This window comes from Pleurodeles waltl, chromosome 1_2 (assembly GCF_031143425.1).
Source record: "Pleurodeles waltl isolate 20211129_DDA chromosome 1_2, aPleWal1.hap1.20221129, whole genome shotgun sequence".
NCBI lineage: Eukaryota > Metazoa > Chordata > Amphibia > Caudata > Salamandridae > Pleurodeles > Pleurodeles waltl.
In genome coordinates this window covers 160,845,019-160,862,192 of record NC_090437.1, presented here as the reverse complement: position 1 = coordinate 160,862,192, position 17,174 = coordinate 160,845,019, and the positions used below count along the sequence as shown (strand labels likewise).

Genomic DNA, 17,174 nt, shown 5'->3' with positions numbered 1-17,174 from the left:
GATACTTGAGGCAGATCCTGTGTTCCTTCTCTTTCTGTCATCAGGTCATAGTGGTAATAGTCTTAATTTATTATGTGCAGACCACAGACATTGCATTTATCTTGGAATCCTAAGCAGATCAATCCTGCACCTCACGTGCATCCAGCATGAGCCTCCCAATCTTCTCTGTGGTTTAAGATGTTTTCCCTCCTCCCATTAACAACGAGGCTGCTGCCCTAGTTACCTGTGTCGAAGAGGCGTAAGGCTTTCCATTTTGCATCCTGGATCTCCTGTGGTCGTTGCACTCTCCTCTATGGTTGCCCATCGCTCACAAACGTGTTCATTGCAGTGGAGATTAAGCCGTCACATTCCAGGCTGCTAGGCTGTGGAATTCTCTTCCAAAACTCCGCAGAAGAAAACAAAATAACTTGAAGTTCAGGAATGCCAAAAAGAGGCTAATTCAGTCCTGGCCCTGCAATCTGTGATCTCAATGGTGTGCTGTCATCTATTGGGCAAGAAATCTCTTCTGCTTTAAAATATTCATTTACAGCGCATTCCAATTCTGAATAAAATGCAATGTGGTTCATGTTGTTATTCAAAGCAGTCTATGTCAGGTACTGACCAATGCAGCAGGTACAGCTGGCCAGGGCCTAGAGTAAGAAAAGATTTCCACTGCACTTTGATGGTACAGGCAGTGCTGCTCAAAGAACATTCAGGAATAAAGTCTAATCAAAAGGGGTTAAAACGTGCTGTGAGATGAAATCACACTGCATAAATGTGCCTGAAGCCATGTTGAAATGGGCCCTCTCTCTCGATTGATACCTGTGGCTCGTGCCGAAGACCTAATGGACACTAAGAATCCACTCTCCAATAAAACTGTAAAGCAGAGGTGGCATTGCTGTGCTTGTATGGTATTATAATGCGGCAGCTGTTGTAAGTGTAGAGTTGTAACTGTCGTGTTGCAGTTGTACTTGTAGCTTTCCAGCTAATGTAAATGCCCACCAAGAAATCACTTGCCCTGGGATTCATAATGTACATGTTGTAGCCTGAACACTGTAATGGTGCGGTTGTAATTGTAGATTTGTAGCTGTACTGTTGCATTTGTAAATCTAGTGGTGCAGCTGTGCTGTGCTGCATTTGTAGGGCTATTGTGTAGTGGTCTGGAGATGCTAGTGTTGATTCGCATTTCAATCAATCAATCAATCAATCAATCAAACATTTATCGAGCGTGGCACATCACCTGTGAGGGTCTTGCAGCACTTGGATTACAGATGTAGAGCTGCAGATTTGCCACTGCAGAACAGTAATGTTGGAGCTGTGCAACTGAAAATTTGTAGTGTTGTACGTGTTTAACTATAAAGATAGCACTGGAGTTATAGAGTTCTGTTGCAGTACTTAGATTTGTAGACTCGAGCTGCGAATTTGTAGTTCGGTTATTGATCATAAGATGTGCAGTTGTAGCGTTGCTTCAGAAGTGCAGGTGTTGAGTTGGTTCATTGTAGGCAGTTTGCAGTTTAGCAATTGTAGAATTGCGCTAGGGTTGCAGTTGTGCAGATGTAGTGTTGTAGAAGCAGAGCTGTGCAGCTGTAGATTTGCAGTGCTATACATGGCCAGTTGTAGAGTTTGCAGTTCTGCATTTCCCAAGTTGTGCAGTTGCAGTGACACTCTATGGGAAGTTATGGATGGGTGGACAAACCCTGCCATTTGCTCAGTTTCCTGCCCAGTGCCTATGTGATAGTGAAATAACTTTATAACTTGTTTGCTTTTCGGTATAGAAGCTAACAAACATCCAGTGGCGGAAGATTTTGTCATCTGCCAAATTTTGAAAATAATGTTTCGGTACCTTTAAACCAATAGAACAGAAGCCTCACCTTTAGAAGTGGGACATTCAATATCTCACATCTTGAATTAACTCCCATTAATCCGGATTTTCTACTCCTCTTTCCTATGGTGATAATGAACTACTTCCTGATGACATCTGTACATGTGAAGCCTGTCCAGCCCTCCTAGACTGGGATTGGTCTCTATGGCTCTGACCCTCCTGGCCTCTCTTAACCCCCAGTTGACTAACGGCCTCGCCGGCACATCTCCCCGGCAGGTGGGAGGTGTTGGAAGCCACAAGAGAGAGTTAATGCCCAGATGAACTGAACTCAGTAACAGAAGGGAATCCTGCGGAAAGGCTTACTAAAATAATCAATACTAACGAGAAGGTGAAAGGCGGGAAAGAAAGTTAGCAAAAAAAGCATAGCCCTTCTAAATCCTGACCACTCTCCCCGTTTTAAAACCTCACTAACTTCACCTGCTGTTAGTACATGAAAGAGCACAGAAAAAAACCTGATAACTTCTGCTTTTTCTACACGAGATAAAATGTTGTTCTGCACAGCCAAGTACAAGCATTCACGTTTAGGACACCACAGCTACACACTGAAAGGCTGTCCCCAACTGCACACTTAATCTGAGTACCTGTGTCATTCGTGGGTCATGCAGTTATCTGGAGTACTGATATCAACACTCATAAACAGGAACAACTGGACTTGCTCTGCAGCATTTTGCTTTGCAGAGAATAGATGCACTTTTAAGACCCCTTAAAACAGTGGTGTAACATACATTTATGGGCCCCCCTGCACAATGTGAACAGGGATTCTCGAGTCTCCCACAGCTCACAGATATTCATTGGCCATTAGGCGGAAGGGGATCAAAGCCCTGAAGGATATGGGGGCCACTTATAGGGTGTGGCACCCCTGCACCACAGATGTCCCTGCCTTAAGATGCCTCATGTCAGGCCAGTCTGATGGCATTAAGATGCCAATAAATTCTGCCTTACAGCATATGCTAGTGAAGGCTTCCTCGCCCTTAGTATCAAACAGAGGTGGGCTTAGATGCCAGGTTTCAGGTCTGTAGTGTAGCCACTAAACCGCAGAGGCTGCAGACTACCACTGCATGAGGCAGCCGTTTGGATAAAAATGGAACTGGAGAAATGCACCACTAATGTCACATATCCCAAAGATCCATCTATCTCAAGTTAAAATCTTTTTTTGCGTTTTGGCAGTTTTTTACAGCACAATATTGGCCCTACATCAGAACCAGACAGTGTTACACATTTGTTCTCCCTTCTATTGAGGCACAGGATGATTACGGTCCTGGGCTGGAGTTTGGCGGACATGGTACTCCCCCCAAAACGCAACGGTGTACTCTGTCCACTAAACATTTGGGCAGACTGCCAGGTTTTCATTGACGGAGCTCCGCCAACTTTGGCAATTAAATCTTCTTCCGAAGTCCCAATGGGGTGTAAGACCTTCAAAGGGAGGACATAACACCATTTACACTATCTAAGGTGGGCAGTGCAATGTTATTTTATTCCTGGTGCAAACCAGCATCTTGTAGTCATGAAAGACGAAGAACACTATCCCTATATTATCCATTTCTGAAGTTGTTAAAGTGTTGCTGTGTTTTTTCTCCTGCCGTTTTTAACCTTTGTTATGGCAGATAGATCTACAGTAATGGGCTTGGCTCTTTAGGGACAGCAACAGTGTTCTCGGCTCTATAGTACTGAACCTTTTGTTGCAGCGCATAGCTGGTGGTTTACCAACAAGGACAGAACACCTACATAAAGAGATTATTTAGTTGTTAGCCTCGTTATTTCATGCAATAAAGACTGCTGAGATGTACTACAAGTGAGATTCTCTGACCTGAAAGGCATTTTTAATCCCCAGGTATGATTTATTGCTCTTCTCCAAAAACCTACTGAGAACATGGATCATGCCCAGGAGTGATTACAGTTAAAGTAATGGCAGTGGCTGACTAAGGATAAGGCGGGTCTGTAGAATCTGCACATCATAAACACACAGGACATTGGCAGACTGGATAGAACTGGTAGTCCATAGCTTCAAAGTAAGGGCCATATGTACGAATGCTTTTTCCCATAGACACAGAATGAGTAAAATCCTTTCGTACATCTGGCCCTAAGTCTTTTTGTTTTTTAAAAAGATTACAAACTCTGGAGGAACATCTGACACCTCAGACTATGGTGTCCCACATTGGCCTTCAAGGGCCAGTGCTGTCACAGTCACCAGAATAGCCACACAGGTCGGTAGGGGTAGCCACAAGGTCATATCTCGTCTCATGTTCCCTTATGCTGTTTGTGGTTGATCAAAGTGTTATTGGTGAAGTCAATTGTGCATTAAACACAAAGGTGGAGGAGGTAGGATAGGGGCTTCAAGTAACCCTCTCTAATCTTCTACCCGAGGTAGACTGCGGATTATAAAGATTATACATTTTAAGTCACCCACCAAGAAAGGAGCTCTTCCAAGCTCTGTAATCCCTGTCTATTCACATGAGGTAATGACAGCCCTACAGACATCAAAGGGTAAAACAAATGCCCCTTGTGTACTTAATTGAAGGCTAATGTGGAAAGAGATGGAGCAGTTTCCCTATCTCCCTGGTAAGATTAGCTTGCAGGTATATGTGGCGGTGCCTTGCAGGCATAGTGGAAATGCGCACAAATCAACTGAGGGGAATGTAGTTCTGCAGCAAGCCTCAGCCTCCATGAGGCTATTGAGAAGCAGGGCACGTTCCAGGCTCTTCATTATTTTTAGAGCCTCTGCAAAGAGGGGACAGCGGGGAGGAGGAATGCGTAAGCCAAGGGACTTTTGTTCCAATGGCGTAGAGGCCAAAATCCTAAGAACTGGCACAAGAGGGGATGTTTTGGCAATTTCACAATTTACCCAATATTTAGATATAACTTTTCCTTTGGTATTTCATTTTTTTATTTCCGGAAGGGATACACCAAGTATAGGAGTCGTGTGTTCATGCTGCACCTGAGACGATCCCAAGAGGTGCTGCAAGCCATGCAGGGACCACAACACCTGTGTATTGGCAAGTGTCTTGCACCAAATTAGAGTTGGAATAAGTAATTCACTGATGTGGGAACAAGTAATGGATGCACACGCCTTTGAAGGTAAGAGTGGAGCTTTCATTTGAAGCTGTATGTCACACTATCACTGTTGAAATATCAACCTACTGATATATTGTAACTATAATATTGACCAAAATAATGTCAGATAGATCTATTATTATAAACTCCGCCATGGCCATGGTTCGGAGAAGATATTACCAGATCGACCGGCTGCTAGCTCAATGGTGATACGGTGGAACTATGCCCAGTTTGAGCACGTTAAGCCCATATCCTTAAACTTACGGTCATAAATATGCTAATGGTGGGAATGACTGCATACACCACCTGCAAGTATAATGCCTGTGACTTAGGACCACATTTACTAAGCAAGTTGAAAACAATGAATACATTTGCCCTAAACTGAAGTAAAAACAGATTAACATTTGTAATGGAGTACAGACCATACACTACAAGGAGCAGGATTTCTGGTTTTATAAAAGTACGTAATTTTATTTTGTTTCAGAGGCACTTCATAACATTTCTTAAACCTTAAGGTCACAAATATGCTAATGATGGGAATAACTGTATACAATATGATGCCTGTGGCTGAAGACCAAATTTACTAAGCAAGTTTGAAAACAATTAATACATCTGCCCTAAACTAAAGTAAAAATAGATTAACATGAATAATGGAGTACGGACCATATACTACAAGGAGCAGGGTTTCTGGTTTTCTAAAAGTACTACATTTTATTTTGTTTCAGAGGTACTTCATTATTAAGTAGTAACCTCTCCAGCACCGGAGCAAGCAAAGATTGGGCTACAAATCTCTCAAGTCACGTGGGTGGGTACCAATATTTAGTTAACTGATCAGGGTTAGACTGAGAATGTAGAAGACAGAGAGCCTAGGGGGATGATGCAAGTATAAGCGATGCCAATGGCCGGGGCATTGATGTACCTACTGTTGGTTGAAGGACAAAGCACACTTCATGATTCTGCATCTTAAAAGGTACACTGGGCTATGGGCTCTTTAACAAGTGATGAAAATATTGTTAACACATGAGTTTCTGCTATCTGTGTAACTAAAGAAATAATGTCCTCCGTTGCCTGTCAGAGGAGAGAATGGGAGAAAAAAGAAACAATAGCTCACAAATTCAGAGAAAAAATACATTCTTTCAGGAACCCAGAAAATGGCATGTAAATCATCATGCAGGTGTGCCATACTGGGAAAAATACAGACACATGAATTACATTGAAAAGCAGCGTCTTAAAGAAGAAAACACTGTCCCTACTTTATCAATCTCCTAAGCAAGGTGCTGCTATTCTTTCTCCTGCAGTTTTTTAATCTTGTTCTTGGCAATACCCTGGCAGATAGGCTAACAGTAATGGACTTGACTCTTTAGGGACTGCGAAAGTGTTCTTAGCTCAATACCTTGGAACCTTTTGCTGCAGTGCAAAGTGGGTGGTTTACCGACAAGGAGAGAACACTTACATAAAGAGATTATTTAGTAATTAGCTTCGTTATTTCGTGCAATAATGACAGCTGACATGTGCCACAGGAGAGATTATCTGATCTGAAAGGCATTTTTAATCCCCAGGTATGATTCATCGCTGTTCTCTGAAAACTGACTAACAACACTGATCACGCCCAGGAGGGACTGCAGTTAAAGTAATGGCAGTGGGTGACAAAAGCTAAGATGGGTCTGTAGGGTCTGCACATCATGAACACACTGGAAATGGGCAGACTAGAGAGAACAGGTAGTCAATTTCAGCCTTCAAAGTCTGTTTTTTTGTTAAAGCAGTGAATTTAGCCTGGCGGAACACCTGATACCTCAGAACATGGGGTCCTATGTCAGGCCTCAAGGGCCAGCGCCATGTCATATTTCCAGAATATCCAGAGAGAATACATTTACAGACAATCGAAATGTGAATCACTAATATAGTAAGTGGTTGACCTGAAAACCTGGCACAAACACAGAGTTACAGACCTGCCAAATTCAACAAAAATCTCAGTGTGAGGAGGGGAGGTGCCTTGTAGGAGGTGTGGCCTTGTGCTGAGAAACACGTAAGAGGCACTTTTGCCCCAATCTGGCCCCAAAACCCACTCCTCTAAAAAAATAAAAAACAAAAGGCTTGTTGAGGCTGCTGCCGATAAATGGACACTGGCAATTAAAAGCCTCAAAAACGAGCTGAAAACCACTGTTTCCAGTGGTTTCCAGCTCGTTTTCCCTGCCATAGTGTGATATTGGCTCCGCACTGGATGACCATGTGATACGAGCCAATATCATGTGTAACACGGTGGCACCCTGTGAGTTGGCAGGTCTGGAGCTGGATCCACCAGCCTTATAATTATATGTGTTTTTCCTGATCCGTGTTTCTGTTCAGTAACAACATAACCATGGTGAAAAACCGCAATAGCCATTTGTTGACTTGTTTCACGAACTCTGATGATGAACCACATCTCAAAGAGAAACCTCACATGTCAAATTACTAGCTGAATTGGGTTACTATAGAGGGACGAAATTCAACAGTGAAAGAGATCAAACAGCTAAGGATGGAAAGTGTGACTATCAGGACCTAAAGGTGTACTCACTGAGTGGTTTGAGGATGCTGGCACTTGTGTCGTCTGCATTTTCAGTGTCAGATTTCTCAACATCTGAATTGTTATCTGAGTGTTTTTCCCGATCTTTTTTCTCCTTGTGTCCTGGCCTCCGTCTGTGACGTCTCCGCCGCCTGTAACTCTTCGGCACATGGACTCCAATGTAGACAGTGTGATGACCTATGAGCATAACAAAAGTGGTTATCAGAAACGTGAAACCATCTTTATTTTTTATCAGCATACACTACCAGCCCACATCAATCTGGCCACAGGAGCTTCGAGCACCACCAACGACACTGAGAAAACTGGCATGATCATTGTCATAATTGTTAGCCAGCTTCAGTTAAAATCAATAATAAAAACAAGTAAAATAATTGCAAAAAACATTTCAATAATAGCTATACATCAACATCCGCAAACCACTTGTATTTTAAAAGCTAGAAGGTCAGATCTTAATTTGACAGCTTTAATTATAAAGCTGATCACCACAAAATAAACAAATGCGGGCCCTATATCATTACAGATTCCAATAATAGATTGTGATGTATTTACATGGCAAGTCATAAAATTTGCAGAAAAACATAAAATGCGACATTGTTTGCACCGAGGATTTGTCACAAAGGTGCAAATGAACACCTAGGGTAGAGGTCCTCCCTCGGAAGAAAGCTATTAACTGGTGGGCGGTACCAGCCCTAAACCAGGTCAACAAGTTCACCTCAAAAACACCGTGTACCAGGCTTAAGTGTGGCTCCATGCCCACAAGGAGTTTCAAGGCAAGAAACTTCCTAACAGCCGTTTTTCTTAGTTCGGTAGGTTCTCCGAGGATGTGTTATCTCTAGAAATCCATTTTTTACCCATTTACAGATGTTGCACAAAGCATTAAACAGTTTTGAGTGATTAAGCCCCGAACATACCTCTTTTATGTAGCACAGCTATGGGGAACAATTTTGACTTGCTGGCGAATTTGACGAAACAGAATCCCATAAGAGAACTGGGGCTATTTCAATTCTATCCTCCTAATAACCTAAACCTATTTCCTCTTACCAATGCAAATTTCTATGAGGTAGCTCCAACAGCCGCCTACGGAACTTGTTTTTTTCAACTGTAAACACGCGGAACACCAGTGCCATACGTGGCAAAGTAAATACTGTTGTATATGTTCTTTATGTGCTGTGCAGACATATTTTCTAGACGTGAGGCAAACTTAAATACTGCATCTTGTAATTAATTTCAGCCTCATAATCTGCTAGAGAGAGGCCCATCTGTTAGTACGGTTAAAGGAATGCTCCAGCATGAAAAAGGTGGTCTGCTCCACAACATTATTCGTGGTAGAGAGAGCTTAAAGTCTGTTTTAGAACCCAGTGTTAAGGCAAATGTTTTTATGAAACTGGTGGATAAATAATCTAAGTCTTTCTTAAACGATGCTTAGGTAACAATGTCTTCCTTGAACCCATTTGTAGTTACAAATATAATAATTGCATCATCTGCATATAACAGCAAAGGAATAGTTGTACTATCCAGCCTTGGGTATCCTGACCCCCGTTCCTGTAAGTGGGTGCAAATTGAATAGGAGAGAGGCAAGGAGGCGTCCCTACCCTACGTCGCTTGCTATGTTAAACCTTCAGTATATTCACCCTTTGAGTCATATCTGACTATGGTTTGAGGCCACTCTGTACACTCTGCAAAACATCAATAATGGCAGCGTCTAAAAACAAAGGGCCGAATTCACAAAGGTAAACTTAGACCTAAAGTCTAAGCTTAGACCTGAAGTTTAAGTTTAAAACTGCAGTCTAAGGGCCTGATTACGACCATCACAAATGTGATGGATATCCAGTCCGCCGTATTACAAGTTCCGTAGGATATAATGGAACTTGTAATATGACGGACAGGATATTTGTCACATTTGTGACAGAGTAATCTCCTCAGCCAAAGTCGTAATCAGACCTTAAGTTTAGATCTAAGTGCACAATGGTAAACTTAGACTTCAGGTATAAGTTTACCTTTGTAAATCGGGATACAGAGATCCAATGGTTAAATGATAACTTTTTACCAAAAATTCCATTTGGTGGGTTAGAAGTAATTGACTCTGATTTTAATGATTTGTAAGAAAGCTGCTGATGAGAGGTTTAAAACCGGATGGATGGTACAACCTTTCATAATTTTCTAGTGCATTAGATGATCTGCAGGTTACACACAAAATTCCTCAGCAAGCGCTCAACCCAAAAATCTATCATGGAGATTCCCGATTAATTAGTTTTCACCCTTTATTGATAACCGTGTTAAACCGTGTAAACCCTTTCACCCTTTATTGACAAATACTTAGCAAATAACTCTACCACATACTTTTTCGTGGGAGGAAACTTCATGCAATGTAATTGGAAATTAAATGCCTAGATTTGCTTTACACATACATCATTTACACTACTTTAAAATAGTCACCTACAATGTGATGGGGAAAACTCAAAATACGTTTTGTTTCTTAATACCAGCCATAGTCATTGAGAGCTAGGACATCAAACCTGTGTGACCTTCAACCTTGCATAGGCGACACACAATTGCAAGAAGTCCCAAGTTTCAACAGACAAAGTTATGGTCCAGGTAGGGAGACGTCTAAAAGAATAAACAATTGTTTATAATTTGGATTCCATAAGGATCAATCTGTTTGGTGGAATTTAATTGTGTTGTTGACATTCAGAGAAATACCTATATGTGACTTATTTCAAATGTGACTTTCAGTACTCTTTGTAGAGGTTCCTGAGGTATGCCTTTATTCAACACTGAAACAGAACAATAAATTCTTAGTGTCCGAGTTTCTTGCGACATACAGGGCCACATTCACAAAGGTACTTACATGTAGTAAAGTTACAAGAATGGAGTCTCTGAATTTTGGGGTAGGAGGGGGCTCTGCACTCGGGACGTAATCTCCGTACTTGGGGCAGAATCTCTGCACGGTGCACTCTCTGCAGTGCTCAGCGCGGAGATTGCACCCTGAGTGCGGAGACTCCCCACACCCTGAGTGCAGACAACACACTTGCTCACTTGTAACTTTACCACACATAAGTTACCTTCGTGAATTGGGCCCATTGAGTCCAGCACAATATGCATAGTTAATAGCCTTGGAGGTGTGCAGATGTCAAATGCCTGCCAAATGTATTGATGATAGACGTGGACATCAGAAACTGTGGAGAGATCTTAGTAGGGTATGAAAGAAGGCAATGTTGAAACTAAGAGCACACACCAAACTCCATTGCTTAGATGTGAATAATATGGGCTAAAGTAACCACCTTCATTTCTTAACAGTTCTTTAATCCCTCAGTTTGCCTGTTAATTTTTAGCATCACTAAATAACAATATTAACTACTCTTCCACTCCTGACACTGACAGACCACATTCAGTACTCTGAATCTAATGTGACATCCGCACTCAACTAATTAAGGGTGGGTGGAAGTGTTTCTCTGTTGAGAGGAGGTGAAGTTAAGAGGGTGATTCTGGGGCAGAAGTGTGGTAAATTATCTAGTTGTAATATACCACTTGTACAGTTTCATGGCCTAACACATCTAAACAAATGTGGTAAACATTTTTACCCAGTGATGATACACAAGAGGAGACCTTGATGTGGTATGTGCTTTCAGTGACAATTATTGCTGATTCCTTTGGTGCTGATAAAAGTGGAATGCATAAAATTCCTAGTAGGTCTTTAGGGCCGGGCACCGGTGGGCTGAGCTAATGTCGGCCTCTGTGGATTAAACCCTGGAGTGATTCTGAAAAAGGACCTCTTGGCAAATGGCTGTTTCTGTTTCTAAAAACTAAACACGAGGCTAACATATGCAAAGTACCTTATGAGGGCTTAATTAATGTCAGTCAGGAACTAGGTATGACAATCAGATAATAATGCAAAGGAAACTTATTCTGCCTCCGCTGTTTTTTGACTTGTGAATAAACTCACTGCTGGACAAATTTCTCCTTCAGTTCTTATTTTATACCAAATTATCAACTGTTTCCTAAACCTACCCTCTTTCCTGCTGCATCTAGCAGGCTATGTAGAAAGTTCAATGAATACAAGGAAAGCTGCCACACTAAAACACCATTTGGAATAAATGAATAAAAATTATTCTAAGAGAAGACTAACCAGGAACTTCTTGAAATACTGACGTAAAGAATGCTGCCTGAAAAATCTCAATTGGAAATTTAGCCATGGAGGGCTTGGACAATGCACATGTTGCATCAAAGATGTAGGTACCCGATCAATGACATCATCCACGTCCACAGAATCAGAGTAAACATTTGTCAAGAGCAGGTGGTCTGTGTAGTTCCTTGCTAAACCACAGTCACTTATGTTAGTGTTAACCCTACTGGGAACACATGGTATCACATGATCCCGCATTACCGGAGAGCTGCCCAAACCTGGAATTCCGTCGGATTAAGCAAGACGGATGCTGCTTCCTCTTTGAAGAGAAAGACTTTGGCAAGATTCTCCTGGAAAAGCTACTTTCTTCTTTGTAAGAGCAAGAGGAACTGAGGGTAGAACTGTCATCATATTGTCACAAGGACAACATGTAGAGGGCATTGTTTGTTCTTTGACATTCCTATGTGTTCAGTGTGCCTTGGGTGACCACAGGGTTAAGGCTCTGCAGTCCACTGTCTTGAGATTGTTTTTAAACTATTTCAAGTATTATAACAAGGATCATATTGATCAGCAGGCCTTGTGTCCCAAAAGAGAGCCTCACAAGCACAGATGCAAAGAAATAGAAATGCAAACTATGCAAAAAGGATGGAAAGGAGACTTTGAAAAGATAATCCATGGAGGAAGCCATAGCTAAAACCAGAATCAAAAGTCAATAATAGCTTCAAAACATTATTAGAATAAAACAAACTGCTGAAAACCTAGCAATGGTTGTAAAAATAGTAAACAGGTTTTATTTGTCAAAGGGTTACTGTTGAAAAGAGAACAGATCTTCATGAGTGAAGTGATCACATGTGGCAGATGAGGCAGACTTAATCAAATAACTTAAGGGGTTGATTAGGGACTGGCAGACAGGGTCCGCCAAACTCATGGTCCACCAGCCCGATGTACAGACCGGTGGACCAAATGTATGTTAATGAGAGGCTCCATCACTGACATACTTCTATGCAGGCCTGGCAGAGTTTAGGCCATCAGATATTAAACATTTGACCGACAGTCCTTCTGGTGAGGAACCGTAGAAAACATAATTACCTCTTACACCATTGGAGAAAAGTACCATGTTTAGTAGTCATTTGTTTTTCATTTTGCAAAATCAAGTTCCGACTTGGGGAGTTTGTTTTTGAAAAATGTAAAACTGTGCAAAAGTTTGATGGGCAGCTGCCCTATTTGAGCCAACTGTCAAACTTCAACAATTTTGATAGGAGCTGCCATCACAGTGGTTCCTGTCAGTGTTAAAAGTTGTCTACATGGCTGATGGACAACTCTCGATTTGGCAGAGAGGTCCCTCGGGATCGTGTGGGCAACATATCCATCACCACCCGGACAGAGTACTCTCCATCCACCAAACTCTAAATCAGCCCCTTAATCGGTAACCCAGGAACTCAGAGAAGAATTTAAAGTGGAGGCGATCAGAAAATGCAAGTTGATATGCAAAGCGCTTTTAATAGAACTTAATATATCTCGATATCCCACTCCATAAGAAATTGCCCTGCAGTCCAGTGCTAAATGCAATGCATGGCGTAAATCACTATGTTCCTAGAATAATGCCCGGATGCGTGACACCGGAGCATGTAGTGTGTTAGAAGTTGGCATTTCTGCCGGTTACGTGTCCTTAGAAGTCGTGCACACCTGCAATTGCTTGCTTTCAGCGCACACTCATTACTCAGCTGAATCAGTCCTCGCCCTTTCTGTTTTCCTTTGTGTAAGAAGAAACATCACAATTCTAAGCCTTGAAAGAGGCTATTGTGCGTCTCTGCTTTTCAGGTTTGATGAAATAGTAGTCCCGCTGCCTGGGGTCTACCAGAGAAAGCTCTATTCACCGTTTTATACCTGCATTGATCTACTTTGTAACTACGTCGATTTTATAATTCGAAGACCTCACAGTGTCAGAAGCCTGTGCAATAATGTCACCATGTCAGAGACATATAGGTAAGACGGAATTTTCCCTTTAGATACGTTAAGGCTGGGACACGATGTCTATAACAAACACAGTAGCCCGATCGCCCAGAAATCAAGCATATGTTTTTAATTAACACTGGCATCAGGACGTCAGGCAATAATAATTCATCTCATAATTAGAAATGTTTATCCCATATAATAATCGAACCCACGTGTGACATATGGCACATAGAAAAGCATAAGGAAGATTACTGATAAACCATAAAAACTCAATAAACCAATTTCACATCTCGACAAGCTATTAACATTCACATAACATGTTACAAACAACAATGTATGCAAAACAATGGAACAAATAAAAGCACAATTTGTAGTGAGTTTAATAATCAGTGTGGATTATTACTTTCTTAGGCTCTATTGAACTCTTTTTGCGTAATGTTTTTTTCGCAAAAGAAGGGGCACGTTCACATGCAGTCATTTACTCATACTGAAGGTGTAAGGGGTCTGCCATTTGCAAAAAGGCAGGAGTTCCCTGGATGATTGCAGTACATAGCAGCACGCTCTTCTGTTTCAATTCAAACAACTTCGACTTCTGTAAAAATGGGGATAGTGTGCAGACACTCCACAATGGTGGCAGCCACACCAGTATGTGCCCAGGAGACGGGAGCCACTCAGGCACTTATCAAAGTGGTGTAATAGTATCTGATGAAAGCTACAGATTCCCAAATAGAGGTGCCCTCTAATCTGCAACACCGCTCTTGCACTCAGTCATCCTTCTCTGCAGCCTTCTTTTGTTATGTCCCTCCTTTTGTGACAACATACTGCAAAGGCACACCTCAAAGCCAACTGCCCCTTTCTCAAAACCCTCAACTCACAGTTCACTTACCCTAACTGATCTAAATCGGTATATAGTCCTACCCAGTCACCGTCAAGCAAATCTCTCTAACTGTATCACTTTTTGGAACTATCACGTTTTACCTGTTCCAAGTCACTTAAGGAGTTGAAACTGGCATGCCTTTTAAGACAGTGTCAGTCATAGTCATTTCAGACTGTATTACTTTCTCCGGAGAATTGAAACCAATTCGACACACCTACAGTACCCAGCAGACTACTGCACGCCACGTGACTGAAGTACTTCCACTTGTTATTCACTCATGTCATCAGTTTGTACATCACTGCATGAGCTTTACAGCACAACTCTAATGAGATTGGCAGATCTCACAGCTTAAGCCACATTTTAAACTAAATGAGTTGACACTTGTTATCCAAGTGCTAACTATTTTCACAAGACAGAAAAACAATTCCTTCCTGGATAAAGCAGGGCACCGCAGGTTTGATCAAAAACACAAATCATGTCCAAACGAATGTTTATGCCAGACACACACATTGATGACTGATGCTGCCAGATAGCCAAAGAGATTCTCAAATATAAATTTGAATGTAAGTCACATCTCTCACAAATTAGACTAGGTTCAGGTCATGCAACTAGGATCTAATGTAAACAAAAAACAGACAGAAAAAGACCACCCCTATGCGAAGCAAAGTTACACCAGCCTCAAACTAAAGTGCACAATTATGAATGGACAATATCCCAAATAAGAAGAGTCACCAATTAGAGAAGCAGAATTATTTCGGATCCTTTACTTAAATTATTTTTTTTTGTTTACCACTCCTGGTTTGAAATACACCTACGTATTTGCTTTCGAATTGCTATTAGTTTTCTAGAATTATTATTTATGTTTTAATGTGTAAAACCATAATTTTAGAAGAATGGCATGCATAAGTACCAAAGTACAAATATACGTGGAAAATGCATGCCATACCCTTCATAATCCTACACACCTAGCTAAACTAAGATTAGATATTTGCTATGCTTATGCCTTGTTTTTGGAAAGCCTTTGAGTTTTTTGTGAGTTTTTATAATGTCCAGCATATGATATGGTAATGGCACTGTTGACAGAATCCCCTTCAAGCTGACATACAATAAGATCATGATAGTGGCGTTGCCCATTATGAAAGGTTTCCATTTTGTTTTTAAAGATGGTTAAATTACTGTGCGTTTTTGAGCTGCAGTTTCTTGACAAATTCCTGACGAATATTACAGAAATAAGGATACTTTTATTTTATTTCATTTATTTGCCACCACCTTTCTTCCCTTTTACCCCAATTTTTTCTGCAACGTTGGAAGAAGATTTGCCAAGAAACTACAGGTTACGTAGCACTCGCTAGTGCTCATTTAACCAAATGTGGGCTGTTTTACAGCTTTTCACTGAGCAGATGGGGCCACCATACCTTATGTTAAGATTGAATGTGAGTGGACAGGTGCACGCCTTAAATAGCAACTAACTTGATTTCTATGGAGCTATGGCTCTTGCAAAGAAGGGTGTCCAAGCCTGGCCAGGCGCATATTCCAATTATGTAAACAGGCACCAGGTCAAGCCTCCACCTGTGAGAGCTAACACACGTAGATAGCCAAAAAAGTGGTCTACATCTTGCCTCTCCCCGTTGGGGCCATTGGCTGGCAGAAGTAAGATCCCAAGGACCCTCTTGTTGTCACCGCTTTGCAAGGTGATTTCTCATCCCACCTTTCCCCCATCCTTCATGTGGCTGGAGCTCTCACAAAGTCAGGCCAGAGGGTCCCTGGCATGCACCATAGAGCCAGGCAACATGGATAAAGGCATGAATCGTTGCCCAGTGCCAAAATCCACTATACCTTCTAAAATGTGAAGGCCCTCCATAGAGGGCAGGAGGGCCCAAATGCTTTCTGAACATGTTCATGCCAGTGCACTAGGAGCAGTTATCCATGAAGTGTAGGCTATTTCTATTAAGACCTTTTTTCCCTTTATTTTCCTGCCTACACGAGCACTAAAGATCTCTGTTCCTAGACATAGCACACATAAGCATAATGCCAGTTTATCAGATAGGTAGGCCCAGCCTGTTTGCAGGATTTTGCCAGCATAAAAGTTATTACATCCCTGCACCAGTTCTTTGCAATGAACTCCCAAATTAGTTCCTTGTTGTGCTTCATTGCTATTTTTGTTTGATGAGGCTCAGAGATTGGACAGTACATGTTAACTGCATCCTCTGAAGGGGCAAAAGACCTTTGGAGCCTTGGTTGTCCGATTTTCCAGCTGCAAGCAGCCGTGGCTGCAACAGAACCCTTTTCTGACTCTCTTCAATGGCAGATAGATCTCCCGCTATGAAAGGTGTACTGGTACCCGCAGAGCAGAACAGAACAATCGTCCATCACTCATTTATCTCTACATCCTGTGGCCTCATCTCAGCAATTACTGCTGGGGTTTAACCCACCTCCTCGACAGGAAAAACGTAAGAATAAAGCTGGAATGCAAAGCCCAGCCACTTAGACCTCGGTTGGGGTGCCATAAAAAGGTGTTGGCATCCACTGCATTCTCCTGCTTTCCCCCAGTCTTCCGCTGGGACAGTGACTTTGGATATGCATATGTAATTTATAGCTTGCTTGCAGGGCTTGGGCCTCCATCATTGTCTCCTTAGATCTTCCCCTTCTGATCTTTGGAAGGTTGAAAGGCACAGTGTGCAGTTCTTATTAGGGTGAGTAGTTTGGACCTGATCCCGGTACTGCTGAGGCATAAATGACCCAC

General features: G+C 41.9%; 1 protein-coding gene across 4 annotated transcripts in view; it reads right to left on the bottom strand.

Annotated features, from left to right (window-relative positions):
* SLC4A4 (solute carrier family 4 member 4) overlaps nucleotides 1–17,174 on the bottom strand; it is a 623,315-nt gene that overhangs the window by 367,174 nt on the left and 238,967 nt on the right. For all 4 annotated transcript variants that reach the window (XM_069236872.1, XM_069236873.1, XM_069236870.1 and 1 more), the window contains exon 3: nucleotides 7,467–7,652. In XM_069236872.1, the coding sequence (XP_069092973.1) occupies nucleotides 7,467–7,652 (186 nt within the window). The remainder of the gene's footprint in view (nucleotides 1–7,466; nucleotides 7,653–17,174) is intronic.